Consider the following 19,955-nt stretch of genomic DNA (forward strand, 5'->3'; position numbering starts at 1 on the left):
TAGCTTAACTGAAGAAATTATTGGAATACTTATCAATTTCACAGAGTGCTATTAATTTACTTAAGTAACATCTGAACTTATTTTACAAAAATAATTTGATCCTCTGTGGTACTATAATAACAGTCATGTAAGTAAGGTAGCTCAGCTATTTAGATCCTTCATTCCAAAAGATGATCCAGAAGACAGATCAGGATTATCTTCTACAAGATAATATTCCTCCTCACTGATGCACAACCTGCTGTCTGAATGACATTAGATTTCTAACTTGGATTTCAGTGTTTATCTCCGTCAAAGTCAATGTGACTTTATGCTGGTGGAAACAGTGGGTCTAATTTAAGTGGCTATGAAACTGAGTTGTACAGGAATATTCACTTCCTTAGAAATTCATCCTCCACCCAATAACTCGAAACCTGCATGGTAACTGCAGGTCCATTTATAATTAACTTCCAGAATTTAATACAATTAAGAATCTACAAATCAGAAGTGGACTGCAATGCAAAGGGTGTTACTGCACACCTTGCTGTATACCTCTCCATTCCCACAGGGCAAGACAGCCTAATGTAGCCATTCCATGATGTCATTCAGGCCTGTAAACTTCTGACAGCTTTCAGTTCATTTCTTCTCACCCTCACTGCCCTCTCCGAATAACATTGCAAAGGTTTCCACTTCAAATATTTGTATTCTCTTTTGCAACTTTTAATTGAATGCCTATCACCTTTCTAGGAGCATGTTATCTCAGGATCCTTCTACCAGTCTGAGTCCTTAGCCACTGGCGATAGTTTCTCCATTTATACATATCGCATACCATCACACCTCAACTTAACCTATGCCCCAAGAAGAACAGCCCTGATCCCTCCAGTCTTTCATTGTAACTCAAAACTCCTGAAAATAATTTCCTCTGCATTCTGTAAAGCTTTGAATGTGGTGCATACATGCAAACTATATTCCAGTTACTGCTAACTGGTTTTATTACTGTATAATGTAACTCCCAGATTTTGCAAACTGTCTCCAATGAGAAAGCCGAGGAACTCAATCATCATGCACATCCTCTTAAACAACTTTTTTAACTTGGTCTTCCACCATAAGTGATTTCAGGTCTGTGCCCTTCCCCTTGTTATTTTCTTAGTGCTTACATAGATTTGGTTGCCATGCCACTGGTACAAAGTAGTGTGGATTTTTAAAAAAAACATCAAGTGCTGTTATTTGTGGTACTTATCCTGTTCACTTGTCATAATGAACATTAATTAATATCAAACTTAATGAACATAAACAGTAAAAAAAATCGGAGATTAACAAAGCAAAAAAAAAACTCCGCATTTTGAAACAGTTCTTTCAGAAAATACTCACCAAAATCTTGCCAGTTACTCATACTAATTAAACTGAGCCAAAGAAAGCAAATATATAATTAAGCTCATGTTGTCTACATACTCCATGCACTACAGTACAGCAAAGCATTTATCTTGGGTGAGCACTGCAGCCTGCAATTACTAATTCTTAACTCGGTACAGTGTTTTGACATAGTCAATGAAATTATGATTGTTACCAGTTTCATTGTCACTGGCTACTTTGTCTTCCCTCTCTTCTCTTTCTAAAGTGCTGCTGGCTGAGGAGATGCTGGATGCCGAACAGTTATCTTTCTCGTTCAGCTCTTCATTCTGTCTCTCCTTTTCACTCAGTGTTACGTTTTCTTCTGGCTCTCGATCTGGTCTCTGCTCTCTCTCCAGCTCTGGTCTCAGTTCAGCAGGGCTTCCGTCACTGGGCACCTTGGCTTCTCCTTTAGTTTCTGCTGCAGGCTCTAACTCAGGCTCGGGCTCCTGCTCTGGCTCACTTGCAGGGACTAACAGGAACAGAGGAGGAAGCAAACTTAGATACCGTTAAAGTCACAGCACTTCACACTGTTAGCTTTGTACAGTTTCAGTATGCATTTTGTAATCTGCATTATCATTAAAAATATGTTCTTGGATTTTTTCAAACGCCTTAAATCTATTTTAAAATTAACAGCAGAACTGCCAAAATAATCATTTTAGGTTTGGGAAGATCTCAACCTAATTCAACAAGGAGATCTTCTATAGCATTTTATATAAAAATACAAGATAGATCCAAAACTTTAAGTGGGTTTGCTACCTATTCCACTCATGAATAGTAATTCTTATTTCTGTCATTGGTGTTGACAGATCTATATGTTCATTACATGACTTTTCTGTTGCTGAGTTGGGTTTTGCCCCTTTCTAGACTCTTGCTTCAAGGTTGGAGGTTTAGTTGTAGATCTCATTTGGTGTTATATAACCTCCAGTCAACAGGTACTTAAAATCTTTGATTTTTACTGAGACTGCAGATGCTGATGTGCGTTGAGCAGCAAGTTGAAGAGTTACGTAAGTATCAAGTAGCACCAAACGAACAGGATGACTATTATAAATAACTGCACTGGATGTCTTTTAATCCGTACTGTTTTGTACTCGGACCTGATGCAAGGTCACAACCCAACATGTCAACAACTCCTTTCCCCCTCAGAGGCTGTTTGACCCGTTGAGTTCCACTGGAATTTGTTTTTCGCTTCGACTTTTGGTTCCATATGAATAGCTGAGGTTGCAAGTTTATGATGGATGGATTCACAGTGCAGATTTCATCCTCTTCTCAAGTACAGGGTACAATCAGATACTTGTTACGTCTGATCTTTCGCACTTGGAGCTCTTGGAACATCAGATGCACATTGAATGTAATGGATACAAATTGTAAAACAGGCTGGCATAGTTAGAAACATAGAAAATCTACAGCCCCTTGGCCCACAAAGCTGTGCTGAATACGTCCTTACCTTAGAACTACCTAGGCTTACCCACAGCCCTCTACTTTTCTAAGATCCATGTACCCATCCAGGAATCTCTTAAAAGACCGTGTCGTTTCCGCCTCCACCACCATTGCCGGCAGCCCATTCTAAGCACGATCTGCGTAAAAAACCTACCCTTGACATCCCCTCTATACCTACTTCCAAGCACCTTAAAATTATGCTCTCTCGTGCTAGCCATTTCAGCCCTGGGAAAATGCCTCTGACTATCCACACGATCAATGCTTCTCATTACCCTGTACACCTCTGTTGGGGTGTATGGGGTGTCAGGGAGGGGTAGCATCTCTGGTGGGGGAACATGTCGCGTCCTTTTCAAGGTGGTTAGTCAACCTTTGGTCCCCACCTGGCATGCAGCTCTCACCTGTGGCTCTTCACAGCTGTTTGCATGCGACAGTGGCCACACCCCAGAGAATGGCTTTGACAAGCCAGCTAAACCAGGTGAGGGTAGCTGACGGGTCTCAAACCCTCGGTGAAATAAGGAGTTGTCTATCCCAGCATGTGAAGACAGACTCTGATGGATTGAGCGGACGAGACCAATGGAAGGTCCAACGATTAAGATGGCGGTCTCTGCAAGCATCGTGGAACATGTAGAGCATGACAAGACACAGAAGACGTCCTGGTCATCCACTGCGCCTAGTCCCATCTCCAGCCGTCTTGACTCTGTCTTGCCACTGGATCCAGATGGGAATTGGGAAGAGGGAGTGAGGCTGACGCTGCGCAACTCTCCCTGACTTAAATCCAAATCATGTGCTAGTCTTGCCACCATCAATGGTGTCGAGGTCTTCATCGACGACGACAATGGACGAACAACACCTCTATCAGGTCACCTCTCATCCTCTGTCGCTCCAAGGAGAAAAGGTTGAGTTCACTCAACCTATTCTCATAAAGCATGCTCCCCAATCCAACATCCTTGTAAATCTCCTCTGCACCCTTTCTATGGTTTCCACATTGTTCCTGTAGAGAGGCGAACAGATTTGAGCACAGTACTCCAAGTGGGGTCTGACCAGGGGCCGATATAGCTGCAACATTATCTCTCTGCTCTTAAACTCAATCCCACGATTGATGAAGGCCGATGAATCGTATGCTTTCTTAACCACAGAGTCAACCTGCGTAGCAGCTTTGAGTAACCTATGGACTTGGACCCCAAGATCCCTCTGATCCTTCACACTGCCAAGAGTCTTGCCATTAATGCTATATCCTGCCATCATATTTGACCGACCAAAATGAACCACTTCACAGTTATCCGGGTTGAACTTCATCTGCCACTTCTCAGCCCAGTTTTGCATCCTATCAATGTCCCCCTGTAATCTCTGACAGCCCTCCACACTATCCACAACACCCCCAACCTTTGTGTCATCAGCAAATTTACTAACCCATCCCTCCACTTCTCAATCCAGGTCACTTATAAAAATCACAAAGAGTAGGAGTCCCAGAACAGATCCCTGAGGCACACCACTGGTCACCAGCCTCCATGCAGAATATGGCCCGTCTACAACTACTCTTTGCTTTCTGTGGGCAAGTCAGTTTTGGATCCACAAAGCAATGTCCCCTTGGATCCCATGCCTCCTTACTTTCTCAGTAAGCCTTGTATAGGGTACCTTATCAAATGCCTTGCTAAAATCCATATACACTACATCTACGGCTTTACCTTCATCAATGTGTTTAGTCACATGCTCAAATTACTAAGGAAGATTCTCATCGAGGAAGAATTTGTTACCATGGCAAATGGAGGGAGAAGTAATTTTGTTTTGTTTCATCTGATAAATTTTCTACAAAGTTTCAAGGATTCAAGAAAACTGCACACTCACAACAGGCCAAGGTTCAGTTGCCATAATTGCTCATATAGTAAATATACATTCTCAAGTCAGAGGACCAGACTTGTTTTTTTTTTAAGAAAAAAAGTTCCTTTTAACTGGAAGCTCCAGAAATATAATGGCAAAAGTGTGGGATCGGCTGTGCTAGCCATTCTCTGGCTAGTTACTTTGCTTCTGAGTTTGTGGCCCGAGGCTTTTTGCCCTGCATCTTTCACAAATATGTAATGGAGGATCCAGAACTTGGCTCTGATTTTAATTTGAAAGATATTATGCAGAGGGGTGGGCTTATATTGTCTACTTCTTTTTATGTACAACCAGTTTAAGTAAACCATCATGTTAGAGATAGTAAATGGATTTACTAGGACGGGCTCCTATCTAGAAGTGAGTGAAGGATCTTGCCCAAATCCTTGCAATGCAGCCAAAATTCTGCATTCTAAAGTAAGTTTAAATCTACTTTGGTTTTCAAAAAACTTGATGTGAAAAAGATGCCAAAACTTTAACTGTAAAAATATTAACTGAAAATAAAATATTGGGTTACAACACAACTACAGGTAAGCATACCGCTAAGGTAGGTTAGACCATAAGACATAGGAGCAGAATTAGCCTACTTGGCCCATCGACTCTGATCCACTATCATGGCTGATTTATTATCCCTCTCAACCCCATTCTCCAGCCTTCTCCCTATAATATTTGACTAATGAGATTCTGGAACTGTTGGAGCCAGTGATTTGCAGTTTGGAGATTGTTAGGGTGTTTCAGCACTCTGCAGCCTCCAAGGGGTTTCCAGGAGGCAGAGGCAGCATGTGGGAGCCTCGTGGCGAGAAGGCTGTGAGGCATTTGGCTGATTAAAGCCTTCATTGTTTACTGATTAAAGCGACAAGGGAGACTGAAATTTTTACTCACTGAGAAGATTGGTCTGTTGTTGGAGAGGGAAGACTGCCTCTTTATCTCTGGTGAGATCGCTCTGCCTTGGAGAGGGGAAACTGCCTTTTATTGCTGGTGAGATTGCTCTGCTATGTAGAGGGAGAATGTTGCCCAAGTTTACTGCGTTTTGGATGTAGACTTGGACTGTGGACTTCCTTTCAGCCTTAAGGTTTTTTTGTATTTTGTTTGTCGCTCAATCTTTCTCGTTTTTTTGTGTGCGGAGGAGGGGGATTTGGGGTCAATGTGCCTGTTCTGTTTTTGTTTGTTTTTTGTGCAAGGAGGGGGAATTTAATGATCATGCTGATGTTCTTTTATTTCTTGCTTGTGTGGCTATCTGGAGAAGAAAAAATTCAGAACTGTATAGTTTGATCATAACCGGACCTTCAAACCTCCTTACTAATCAAAAACTTATCAACCTTCTCTTTAAATATACCCAATGATGGCCTCCACAGCAATTAATTCCAGAGTTTCATCACCCTCTGGCTAAAGAAGTTGTCCTCTTCTCTGTTCTAAAGGGGACATCCTTCTACTGTGAGGCTGTGGTCCCTGGTCCTAGACTCCCACACAATAGAAAACATCCTCTTCAGGTCCACCCTAACTAAACCTTTCAACATTTGATACACACCAGTGAGCTCCTCTCTCATTCATCTAAACTTCAGTGAGTAGAAGCCCAGAGCCATCGAATGCTCCATATATTTTACCCTTTCATTCCCGGGATAATTCTCATGAACCTAACTTTAACTTGATTATTATACTTTATGTAGTGAGAATGTCAGTTAGGGCACTGGCATGTTTTTCCTGTAGGAAATGGGAGATCAGAAAGACATGACCACTGCACCTGCGGAATTTGCACCCAGCTGCAGCCCTTGGCTGGCTGCACTAAGAGGCTGGAGCAGGAGGTGAGCAGACTGAAGATCATCTGGGATCCTGACAGCATAGAAGTTTTATGCTCTATGCTTTCAGGCGTCGAAGGTGCAGGCTGTAGGGTAGTTAGGTGACCACCAGGAAAAGCAAAAGGAGTAGGCAGATAGTACAGGGTTTGAGGGTGGTCCTCCCTTTCAGATATACCTCTTTAAAGATAAGATATAAAGATTAATTTTATTTGGTACAAGTATATTGAAACATAACTTCCGTTAATGCCCCTCTTCCCCTTCGTACCCCATCCCTTATTTATTTATTTTTATTTTCCCCCTTTTTTTCTCACTCTGTCCCTCTCACTATAACTCCTTCCCTGCTCTCCATCCTCTGATACTCCCCTTCCCCTTTCTTTCTCAGGCTTCCCGTCCCATGATCCTCTCCCTTCTCCAGCCTTGCATCCCTTTTGCCAATCAACTTCCCAGCTCTTAGCTCCATCCCTCTCCCTCCTGTCTTCTCCTATCATTTCGCATCTCCCCCTCCCCCTCAAATCTCTTACTATCTCTTCTTTCAGTTGGTCCAGACGAAGGGTCTCGGCCCCAAATGTCCACTGTACTTCTTCCGATAGATGCTGCCTGGCCTGCTGCGTTCACCAGCATTTTGTGTGTGTTACAGTCGGAGATATGCTGGGGGCAGCCTGCAAGTGTTGCCGTGCTTCTGGTGCCAACACAACCTGCCCACAACTGCAAGCAACACACACAAAACGCTGAAGGAACTCAGCAGGTCAGGCAGCATCTGTGGAAAAGAGCATAATCAATGATTATCTGCGTCTGCAGATTTTCTCTTGTTTGTGATGCTCACAACTTACCTTGTATATCTTAGGAAGGTGGGGGGAAACTGGAATACCCAGAGCAAATCTACACAGTCACGGGAATTGAACCCCAGTCTTACGGCTGGCCCTGTAAAGCAATTATACTACACTACCGCGTTTGGGAGATGGCCTTTCAGAGGGGTGCAACTGAGGCAGGCTCCAAGGGTCAGAAGGGAGGGGTGAAGTTAGGTAGAGTATCAGTGACAGGAGACTTAATTATTAGGGGCAGAGATAGGCATTACTGTGACCTTGTGAGGATCCAGGATGGTGTGTCGCTCCCTGGAGCCAGGGTCAAGTATGTTTCTGGGTGGTTATAGGACATTTTGAGAAGGAAGGGTGAGCAGCCAGAAGACAAAATCCATATTAGTACTAGTGACATAGACTGGAAGAGCAATAAGATCCTGCATGAATGATATTAGGGAATTAGGTGACAAGTTATAAAGCAGGAATTCTGAGCAAGTCATTTCAGGAGTACTACCTGTGCCATGTACTAGTGAGGTAAGAAATTGTACCTCAATACATGGGGTTTTTTCAGGTCAGGTAAAACCTGCATTAAAGGGACTGGCTGCACCTGAACCAGGGGGAATCAATATCTTCTCAGGGAAGCCTGGAGGACTGGAGAATAGCCAATGTACTTCTTTTGTTCAAACTGGGAAGTAGGGATAATCTGGGAAATTATAGGCTAGTGAGTCTCACACCAGTAGTAGAAAAGCTAATGGAGAGGATTCTTAAGTTAGAATTTAAAGACATATAGAAAAACATAGCCTAATTGAGGACAGTCAGCATGGCTGTGGTGGAAGGCAGGTCATGTCTTACAAACAATTGAATTGTTTTTTGAAGAGGTGGCAAGAGTGATTGATATGAGTAGGCCAGAGGATGTTGTCTAGAACTATTTTAGTAAGCCATTTGTCACAGTTCATTAATGGCAGGCTAATCAGGAAAGTTAAGATGCATTAGATCCATGGTGATTTGGCAGGCTGGATTCAGAATTTGTTTGTCCTCATAAGGCAGAATAAGTAGTGGAAGGGTGTTATTCTGGTTGGAGGTGCACGACCAGTGGTGTTCTACAGGGATCAGTGCTGGGAGCTCTGTTGTTGTGACGTATAAAAATAACTTGTAAAAATGTAAACAGATGCATTAGTGCTTCTCCAGACAATAGAAAGATTTGTAAATTTGTGACAGTGTGGAGGTCTGTCAAAGGATACAGCAGAAGATAGATCAGTTACAGATATAGAAAGAGAAATAAAAGATAAAATTTAATCCATGAATGAGATATTAAGCTACAGGAGGCCTAATGTAAGGGGAAGTATACAGGACTCTAAATTGCTCTGACTTATTTTGACTGGTCAAGTCCATAGCTCACTGAAAGTGGCCATGCAAATTGAAAAGGTGGTGAAGGTATGCTTACACGAGGAAATCTGCTGATGCTGGAAATTCAAGCAACACACCCAAAATGCTGGTGGAACACAGCAGGCCAGGCAGCATCTATTGGAAGAGGTACAGTCGACGTTTCGGGCCGAAACCCTTCGTCAAATCTAACTGAAAGAAGAGATAGTAGGAGATTTGAAAGTGGGAGGGGGAGGGGGAGATCCCAAATGATGGGAGAAGACAGGAGGGGGAGGGATGGAGCTAAGAGCTGGAAAGTTGATTGGCAAAAGGGATACGAGGCTGGAGAAGGGAGAGGATCATGGGATGGGAAGCCTAGGGAGAAAGAAAGGGGGAGGGGTGCCCAGAGGAAGATGGAGAGCAGGCAAGAAGTTATAGTGAGAGGGACAAAGGGAGAAAAGAGAGAGAGAGAGAAGAAAGGGGAGAGGGGTTAAAAATAAATAAAGAAATAAGGGATGGGGTAGGAAGAGGAGAAGGGGCATTAATGGAAGAGATGAGAAGTCAATGTTCATGCCATCAGGTTGGAGGCTACCCAGACAGAATATAAGGTGCTGTTCCTCCAACCTGAGTGTGGCTTCATCTTTACAGTAGAGGAGGCCGTGGATAGACATATCAGAATGGGAATGGGACGTGGAATTAAAATGTGTGGCCACTGGGAGATCCTGCTTTCTCTGGCAGGCAGAGCATAGCTGTTCAGCGAACCTGTCTCTCAGCCTGCGTTGGGTCCCGCCAATATATAGAAGGCCGCACCGGGAGCACCGGACACAGTATATCACCCCAGCCGACTCACAGGTGAAGTGTCGCCTCACCTGGAAGGACTGTCTGGGGCCCTGAATGGTAGTGAGGAAGGAAGTGTAAGGGCATGTGTAGCACTTGTTCTGCTTACAAGGATAAGTGCCGGGAGGGAGATCAGTGGGAAGGGATGGGGGGACGAATGGACAAGGGAGTCGCGTAGGGAGTGATCCCTGCGGAAAGCAGAGAGTTGGGGAGGGAAAGATGTGCTTGGTGGTGGGATCCCATTGGAGGTGGTGGAAGTTACAGAGCATTATATGTTGGACCTGGAGGCTGGTGGGGTGAGAGGTGAGGACAAGGGGAACCCTCTCCCTAGTGGGGTGGTGCAAGGATGGGGTGACAGCAGATGTGCGTGAAATGGGAGAGATGCGTTTGAGAGCAGAGTTGATGGTGGAGGAAGGGAAGCCCCTTTCTTTAAAAAAGGAAGCGATCTCCTTTGTCCTGGAATGAAAAGCCTCATCCTGAGAGCAGATGCAGTGGAGACAGAGGAATTGTAAGAAGGGGATGGCATTTTTGCAAGAGACAGGATGGGAAGAGGAATAGTCCGGGTAGCAGTGAGTCTATAAGCTTATAGTAGACATTAGTAGATAAGCTGTCTCCAGAGATAGAGATAGAAAGATCAAGAGAGGGGAGGGAGGTGTCGGAAATTGACCAGGTAAACATGAGGGCAGGGTGAAAGTTGGAGGCAAAGTTAATGAAGTCAATGAGCTCAGCATGCATGCAGGAAGCAGCGCCAATGCAGTTGTCGATGTAGTGAAGGAAAAGAGGGGGACAGATACCAGTATAGGCTTGGAACATGCTTGCCTTCATTGGATGGAGCATTGATAATAAGAGTCAGGAAATCATGTTGCAGAGATATAAAATTTTGATATTTAGAGAACTTTGTACAGTTCTATTCAATCCATTACAGGAAGGATGTGAAGACTTTGGAAATGGTGCAGAAGAGCTTTACAAGATTGCAGTTTGGATTTGAGTGCATGTGATAGAAGGACAGGTTGGACAAACTTGGCTGTTTACTCTGGAGCACTGGAGGCTGAGGGGAAATCTGTTAGAAGTATATAAGATTATGACAGATACAGATCAGGCCAAGTTAGAACTTTTGTTGCCAAGAGTAAAAGATATCAAGTACTAGAGGACATTCATTTTCAGTGAGGGGGGGCAAGTCTAAAAGCGATGGACGGGAGCCTGGAACTGGCTGCATGGGAGAGTAATGGAAGCAGATACGACAGTGGTGTTAAAGAGATTGTTAGATACACACATGAATATGTAAGGAATGAAGGGACATGGATCATGCACTGACAAAAGAAATTAGTTTAATTTAGCATTGTGTTTGGTGCAGACAATTGTGTTTCTGTGCTCTACTGTTCAGTGTGAAGCTAATGATAGAATGATAACATATTGCTTAGATTTCAAATCTGACATTTTAGCTGTTCTGTTGATAAACTTAAATTGAATTTGACAAATTTAACCCTTACAGAAAGATGATAATGGTCTGCAGCTATACACAGCATGTGCATGTTTTCCTCACACTAAAATCTCATTTTTAACAAGATTGGAGGACAAAAGACAATTAACTGCAACATGTTCCTGTAATGGTTAAAACTATCAATGGCAAATTAACTGTGATCATGCTGACAACCGTTCATTGGCTTTGCATGGGCTTTAGTGCAGCAACGCAAGCAAGTAGACAGCCATGGACAAGGTAAAGTAAGAATGTATCTTGATCCCTCCCATGCCTCCCAGTCAGGCTGATTATATTGAATTCCATGTCAAGTCAAGAAAGGAAAACAGAATATAAAAGGGGTGGAGAATAACCATTTTAACATTTTGCCACCCTCAGCTGTTTAAAAAAAAAGGTTAGGTGGGAGGAAGAAAGTAAAGTGATTTCTTAAGATTCTTAAGCTATCTGATATGATTAAGCAAATGAGTTGGGGAGGAGCGTTTGCATAGCAAAAAGTTAATAACCTTACCATACAAGCAAACGGACTTCTGAAAACCACAAGGGAAGTGAACACAGACTTGTGTTGTTTGGTACAGACTGCAATTGGAATACAAGAAATATGCCACCAGGACACCTGCCCCCAGCAGACTCCTACTATTCCTATCCTTTTGTGCATTTCCAAAATACTGGAATTTCTGGCACAAATGCCCAGCGGCGGAATTTATTCATCTCATCATCAGGTAATTATGTCTGATGGCCGGTGTTCAGCTTGATCTATTTTTTAAGCTGACCCATACACATATTAAATTGCTTGCATTAATTTCAGACATAAGTGAAAACAGATTCTTTCTTTGAGGTGGTGCAGACGTGAAGTCTGCCTCATGTACTGCTTATGCTTTCAGGAAAAAAATGCGCACCATTCCAAAATGCTACATGTAAAACGCATGCAAAGTTCAATTCTCTGGCACACTTTTAACCTGGGGAAAAGCTATGCTAAAACACGCTATTGCACCATCAATCTTCACCTCAACAATACTTAACAAGCCATCAAACTTATTTCAATTACCCACCTGGTAACTGTTGACCCCCAGCTATTGTAATCCGTTATCACAACTCCGCCGCAATGCCGTAACTGACTGTGGAGTGGGGATGCTTATTAACAGAAACTACTGAGGGCAGCTATCAGTTCTGTGACTGGAATCTGGAGTTCATTAGTGCAATCTGATTTTATACATACATCCTAAATATTAGATCATGGAGTAGAAATTGCAGTCAGGAATGCTGACTGTGTTCCACATTCATGGATCAGTCCCTCTTTAGGCTATTTTGCAGATCAACATTTACATAAACTATGCAGCACTTAAACATATAGGATTAATGATTTAGTATTGTTTGTCATTTTTATTCTAATATAGTTACAGCATATCACACAAAATTTTCTTTTGGTTTCTGGAGGGGTGGAGATAGAGGATAGGCTGAAAGCTGTAGGATCTATTTGGTATTGACAGAAAGTTGTTAATGTCCTATGCTATCCTGCACCTGTGGAGGAGTAAAGAGAATCTCTGTAATAAGGCAGAGGCACTGAGTGGCCAGCCCTGGTAAAACAAAATGAGGCACACAGGCCATTTGTAGAAAATATATCCTTAATTTCCTTGCAACTTTCTCTTATTTAATCTTTCTGTGAGCCAGAAACTCAGCATATGGTCTAAGAGTGTCTGTCATTTGCTCAGACCATGAAATTTGGCTGTTAAACTATAAGGACATGACCTCTGAGAACGACCTCATCTTCATCCACACACAAGGTCATTGGATGGTAACCAGCAGCAGCACCCAAGTGATGTTTCCCAACCCTGATTATCATCGCATTTGCTCTGTCAGAGACTTGTAACAAGGACATGTTTGACACCGAGTGATGGTATTTAAGTGGAAGGATAAACCATATAGTGGTTGCCATTAGAAATAATAATAAGTTGTAATCTGGAGTTATGGAATTATCTATGTTCAGCACCAAACCACACGACATTCAAGTTCACGTTTATTGTCATCTGACTATACAAATATACAACCAAATGAAACAATGTTCTTCTGGACCACAGTACACTCACAAAACATGATCACACACTGAACAAAAAACAAATACTACCACAAATTGTTAATAAAAAATAATTCAAAGTGCATGTAGTGTATAGCACAGGTAAGCCATAAACATCAGAGTAAACAGCTCACCGTCCTACATGAGACCTCGATGTAGGCAGGGTATTCATTCGTCCTACTGCCTGAGGGAAGAAGCAGTTACCCGGTCTGACAGTTCTAATCCTGATGCTTCTGTACCTCCTTCCTGATGGTAGTGGGTCAAAGAGATTGTAGGACGGGTGGTAGGAATCCCCAAGAATACTTATGGCCCTTCGCCCAAAGCGCTCCTGGTAACTTTCACAAATAGAGGGAGGAAGACTCTGATGATCCTCTCAACAAATGTTACTGCCTTCTGGTCTGAGGTCTTGCACTATCTGTACCACAAAATGACAGGACACTTGATGGTGTTCCTGTAGAAAGTTGTTACGAATAGGGGTGAGAGGTCGCAGACATTTTGACTTCCTCAGAAAGTGACTAGTGACTGGTGTTGTAGATCCAGGTTAGATTATGTGCACACCAAGGAACTTTGTGCTCTTCATGCCCTCTATGGCAGAGCCATTGATTTGCAATGGAGAGTGGTTGACCTGTAACCTTCCTGAAATCCACAATCATCTCTTTTGTATTTTCCACATTGAGAATCAGGTTGTTGTTCTTGCCCCATTTGACAAGCCTCTCTACCTCTTCCTCTGTATGCTGACTCACCATTGTTGCTGATGAGGTCACCCACTGTAGTATCATCACCAGATCTGACGATGCAGTTTGAACTAAATCTGGCAGTGCTCTCATGAGTCAGCAGGGTGGAAGGCAGCAGACTGAGCACACACTACTGGAGAAGCATCTGTGCTCAGTGTGACTGAGCTTGAGTTATTGCTGCCAACTTGGACTAACTGGGGTCTTTCCATCATGAAGTCCAACATCCACTTACAGAGCAGAGTATTGAGTCTTAACAAGGACAGTTTACCCACCAGCTTTTGAGGGATGGCCGTATTAAAAGGTGAACTTGATGAAGAACATCCTGGTATACGAGGCATTGTTTTCTAGGTGGGACAGGACGGAGTGGAGGGCCGAGGCTACGTCATCGATCAGTGGACCGGTTTGAGCAGTAGGTGAACAGGAAAGGGTCCAAAATAGCTGGAAGCTGGAATTTTATGAGCTCAAAACACTCCATGAATGTTGAAGTCAGTGCCACTGGGTGGTAATCACTTAGGCCAGTTGCCATTGCTCTCTTGGGAACTGGAATGGTGGCAGCCACCTTGAAACCTGCAGGGACAGTGGACTGTTTAGAGAAGTATTAAAGATGCCTATTAATACCTCTGTTAGCTTGGCTGCACAGTCCCTCAGCACCTGACCTGGTATGTTATCTGTCTTTGCAGCTTTGCATGGGCTCACCCTGTATCTTTAGATCACATATAAAACATAGAACAGTGCAGTGCAGGAACATTGCTGACCATGACGCCAATCCAAAATAAAAAAAGAATCTATCTGCCTGCACATGGACTATATCCCTCTGTTCCCTATTGCTAATGTGCCTGTTAAAATCCCTCTTAAAAACTGCTGTAGTATCTGTTTCCATCACTTTGGCAGTACATTCCAGGCACCTCTATGTAAAAATACTTGCCTTGCACATCTCCTTGCAACTTCCATCCCATACCTCACCTTATAACTATGTCCATTAGAGCTTGACATTTCCCCCCTGGAGAAAAAGAAACAGACCATCTATTCTACCTATACCACTCAGAATTATATCAAGTCGACCATCAAATTCTGACACTCCAGAAAAAAAAATTCAAAGTATGTCCAACCTCTTCTGAAAGCTAATACTCTTTAATTGAGGCATCTTCCTGATGAACCTCTTTTGCACCCTATCTAATACGTCCACATTTTATTGAAAAGCACTGACCAGGAACTTCTGTGCCACATAAAGTATAATGTTATCTGCCTCCTTCACAAAGGTTCCTTCAAGGCAATGGTTTTACTTTCCTCTGCACTTATTTCAGTGAGATTATCAATCCAGTCCCAGTTTGGTCACCTTTGTTTTGATGAATAGTTAATAACTGTGGAAGCCAAGATGAGGCAGTCCAAACCCTTTCACGTGGGATTCTGATCCAAGTCCAACAGTAAAAGCATAGCTTGCTAATAAACTGGCTGGTACATCTAGTTTTAAAAATAAGTTTCCTCACCACAAGACTCAATAATTCTAAGAGCATTTAACCCGACTAACCGTTGAAAATTTCTGGGAAAAGCCATTTGATAATGTAGAACGATTTGAAGCAGTTATGATCTTGTTAAGATTTGAAGCAGTTGCCATCTGGAAAATCTGAAGTATCTATTGCAGATAATTAGTAACTGCTAGATATAGTGAAGAACCTATTACAAATGAATCTTAACCAAAACAAGCAACAAAAGTGACATTTTGTCCTCCATACCCTAAATTAATACATTTTAGAGAAAACAGTTGATTGCATTTGGATGTGAAGAGAGTTGTTCTGTCACTCTGGATCAAAGACTAATCAATCAGCTCCCGTTATGAACCCCATCCAAATAGATGGGATGCAAGCCTCATTCTTTTGTAGGGAAGAACACATGAAGTGAACATAACAATCTTGGCCCACTTCAGAATCATATAGATCTCTGCACAGAACTACTAATAACTTAATGTGAAAGGTTTTCAATGTGTGAATCTTCTTCACCACTCATCTACAGTCAAGAACTGGGTCTAAAAATATACTGAGCTTATAGTATACAAAACATCACATTTATTGCATGCATCCAATCTCTCCCATGTCCAATGACACAAAATCTACCTCTCCTGGGGAGAACTATTCCCATCAGCCTCATTGCTCACATAAGATGTGTTGATGTTTAGTGGCTAATGAAAGCCAGCTGAGTACAAGGAGGTTAATTATTACCAATGGGGCCACTGCACGTCAGCAGGGACAAATGCATTATCAGAGAAGGAACTAAATAATATTGCTATGGGGAAAACAGCCCTATTTTTGACAAAGTACAAAGACATTGATGGATCTGAAGAGGAGTCCAGTATTCTCACCTCAAGAACTTGTGCGGCTTCCAACAGCTATAACCATCTGGCATTCCATTGAGTTATTGAAGGATGAAACAGTATTTCAGTCTGCAAGCTATCTAACTCTTCAATATATTACATTGCAATAATATTTATTTTCTGTAAGCTGATATTAATGGTGAGATATTTTTGGCAAAAACAAAATTGCCAGCCTTATTTGTTGATTGTGTTTTGTTTTCAGTCACTACGGCTTTTGAAGGCCTACAGCAATGGTCGGAGAAAAATCCCCCATATTCTTGCAGCTAAATTATCCATCACTACTCTGTAGCAACAATTTGCTGTGTGTGCCTTTGCAGCATATTACTTGCAAATAGTTTTGAAAATTTTGCTGTTTTTGGTATATTTAGGTTGCTAGGCACTATATTTCAAGCCTGTTATGTTTTTATAATTTAGATTTCACTTAACTAAAAACCCATAGTATAGATTCTGTTCCATTGACTCCAAATCCTAAAAAAAATACTTAAGAATAAAGGAGTTATACAAAAGAGGAAAGAATTTACATTCACATGATGCCTTCAAATAAATCAAAATGCCCCAGGCACATGTCAACTGCTGAAGTACTTCCGAAGTATAATTTTTGTTGTACTATATGTAAATTAGTAAGCAAGCAAACCTTGGTTATTTGTTCACTTTAAGCTTCCAGAAAATATGAAGACTCTATTTCAGTAAAAATGGATAAAAAGAGGGAAAAAACTTGACAGAAACTCCCAAGACTTTGTTTGGTTAGTATCACAGATTGCTTTACATCCATTCTGTCATCCTTGTTTACTGCCCTTTTTCATTGCAGAGGCACAGTGATGCTGCAGGATTCCCTCAGTAAGTACAATGTTCAAATCCCTGGAGTAATACTGTATTGGGACTTGAACCTGTGATTTTCTGGCTCAGAGGTAAGAGTACTATCGCAGAGCCATAGGTTTGAATTTAGTTTACCCTTTTTGAATGTAGTGTAACACATCAGGATGGGCAGAGAGTTGTGATTCCACATCTCAGTCAGATTCTCCCTTCCACCAAATACTGGGCAGCAATCCAATTTCTGATGTCATCACCCCCAGACGGCAAAAGGAAGTAAACAAAATGTATTCACTTTAACATACTTTTAAATAATCTCCCTCAATAGATAGCTGGATGCATACATTTAACCATAAAGAGTCATCAAGGAAATTCCAGACTAACTTACAGTTATACAATTGATCACACTGCTCTGATGTAGATAGAAGGAAGACAAACCATTACAAGGCAACTGGTCTCCTACTAACAAATTTAATATTTATCTGAGTCACAATGGATTGCAGCCACTGCACAAACCCTGGAGAGTACAATGATGAGGAATAAAGTCAGCTTGAACTGTGAGGCTCTTCACAATCTCCACTGAGAGCTAGTGTTTATGTGGAACTATAACCCAATAAAAATCACCTAATTTGGGAAAGGTACAGTAGGCAATTGAGGATATCCTCCCTCTCTCATTCATACACACACATTACCCGTCTTAAATTTCAGTAAATATCTTAAACTTACAAAGATACAAGGCCATTCAGCCCATTGGGTCTTGTAAGCCACATTTCCCATCTCCTCACTTCCCTCTACTCCTGCAACTGATTCTCTCTTGTATATCTTTGGGATGCACGAGCAAAGTAGAGCACCCAGAGGAAACTCAAACAGTCATAGAGAATATGTGCAAATTTGTGCAGGCAGTATCCAAATTTGGAACTGAGCCCAGGACCCTGAACTACATCCACTGTGTTACTGTGCCCCCATTTATCCATTTTAAGAGGCAAATGTGATCCTTGTTTAGAATTTAGTGAGGGAAAATTTTCTCTTTGCTTACAAGTTTATTACAGTTAATGGGCAAAATCGTATCTATTGCATGAACCATGATAGAGCCACTACATAAATCTCTACAGCTCAGGAACTAATTTATACGTTCTCTCGAATTTATATTTGCATGCTTACTGCAGTGATCTACTACTTAACAATCCATAGTGAATGAACCTGTTAAAACTTATTTGGCAATACCTAAAACACTATAAACCGGAAATTAAAGCCAGAGCTCTATCAATAAATGTACTGTTATTGTACTACGCACCTCTGCTTGCTGTAGTGATTTCCAGCTTTTTAAAGCTCTTAATCGACTTCCACACATACATTCACCTTTATCTTGGTGACCCCAAATTCCAGTAAATGCATTTGCATACACACACAGAGAGCAACGTTTCTACTTTCTTCTTAATACTCACTTTCAATAGGCTGAGACGATTCACTCTGTCTGGATGGACACTTGTGCTCTTGCCAAGGCTCTGGAGGGGGAGTCCCACAAATTGGGACGGGAGACGATGGGGCTGCAGATGAACTCAGGCTAATGGAAAGGTCACTGCGTGCCCGAGGCACCCGATTCCTGGCCTCCTTCTCATATTCCTCAGCTGCTAATTTTTCCAGGTACTTGTATCTGAAAAGAAGTCCACAAAAGCTTCAGCATGTCATATATCACATGCATTATACTGCAGACTTTTTCATACTTGAATCTGAAGCCAGCAGCACTGCCAAAGTGAACAGCTAGGAATTAAACGAAACACAAACCGGCTGCCACTTTAAGTTTACCTGCAGACGGACTGCAAGAAAGTTTAAAACGCATCAATGGTTTCCATAAGATATTTATCAATGGGGTCTTTTCCATTCCTTGCAGATTCTTGATGCAAAGTGACACAAGAGCTTTCACCACCTTCTAATTATTGCTCCTCTTGACTGAACCTGCATCTATTCCGACAGTATGGAACTTTACGTCATGTTGGGTTTAGTCATCAAAAGCTGCTTAGGGAAGAGAGAGTACATCTGTTTTGCATTTTCATAGACAGTGTTTCTAAACTGTTTATTGCTCCATGCTACCAATCATACTCTTTATACTTAAAAATCTCTGGCAGGGAAAAGAAAATAGTGCTCACCACCTTGAGCCAACATTTTCAAATTTCATTTAATCTCGCTTCTTTTTTTAAGCCAACGTTGTAAAAAGTTACCAACAAATAGATATTAATGGATGTAAATGCACACCTCGGAAACATTTCATTCTGAAAACAAATTTAAATTCAGGGGAGACAGAATAGGGCAAAATTGAGTTGCCTCTTTGGCAGATGCGAGTTATTATGGTTGAATATTTGTGGGAGGTAAAATTCCTCATCGGATAACTTCACCAAAACTGGAAAAGAGGAAATGTTGCGAAATCATGCAAAAAAACTTGAGTTAGCTTACTAATGTATGTTACATTGTACAATTCTTATTTTGCAAGGTAATAATTTGGTGGCAAAGAGAAGCGCCAGTAGGGCCCAGTGAAGATTATACAATGGGGTAAGTAGCTTTAGTCTTTTTCAGAGTGTCACAACCAATGCAAAGCCATCTAATTCTCAATCTATCTTCAAATCAGTGAGCAAACCCATATGCTCTCAAACCTGGGTACATTTTTCCCCAAAGCATTTAATTATTTCAATTTTCCCTTCATCAGATCTTAAAGTAACATTTAAAGAGGTGAAAAGAGAAGTGTGAGAAAGTAAGGCAGTGGATGCATCAGTCTGGGAGATCAGAATCAGGTTCAATATCACTGCCATATGTCGTGAATCTTGTCTTTGCAGCAGCAGTACATGTAATAATAATAGGAAAAAACTGAATTAGAGCAAAATATTTTTACACTAAATAGTTAAATAAGTAGTGCAAAAATAAAAATTAAAAAGTAGTGAGGTAGTGTTCATGGGTTCAATGTCCATTCAGAAATCAGATGGTCGAGGGGAAGAAGCTGCTCCATCCTGGGTGATGGGATCCTTAATGATGGA

At 41.7% G+C, this 19,955-nt stretch overlaps 1 protein-coding gene across 5 annotated transcripts in view; it reads right to left on the reverse strand.

The window, feature by feature from the left end:
• The window catches only part of fhod3b (formin homology 2 domain containing 3b), a 591,169-nt gene that overhangs the window by 89,722 nt on the left and 481,492 nt on the right, over window positions 1–19,955 (reverse strand). For all 5 annotated transcript variants that reach the window (XM_063069714.1, XM_063069715.1, XM_063069713.1 and 2 more), the window contains 2 exons: window positions 18,375–18,583; window positions 1,544–1,837 (listed from right to left, as the gene is read on the reverse strand). In XM_063069714.1, the coding sequence (XP_062925784.1) occupies window positions 1,544–1,837; window positions 18,375–18,583 (503 nt within the window). The remainder of the gene's footprint in view (window positions 1–1,543; window positions 1,838–18,374; window positions 18,584–19,955) is intronic.

The sequence above is a fragment of the Mobula hypostoma genome, chromosome 17 (genome assembly GCF_963921235.1).
Source record: "Mobula hypostoma chromosome 17, sMobHyp1.1, whole genome shotgun sequence".
Classification (NCBI taxonomy): domain Eukaryota; kingdom Metazoa; phylum Chordata; class Chondrichthyes; order Myliobatiformes; family Myliobatidae; genus Mobula; species Mobula hypostoma.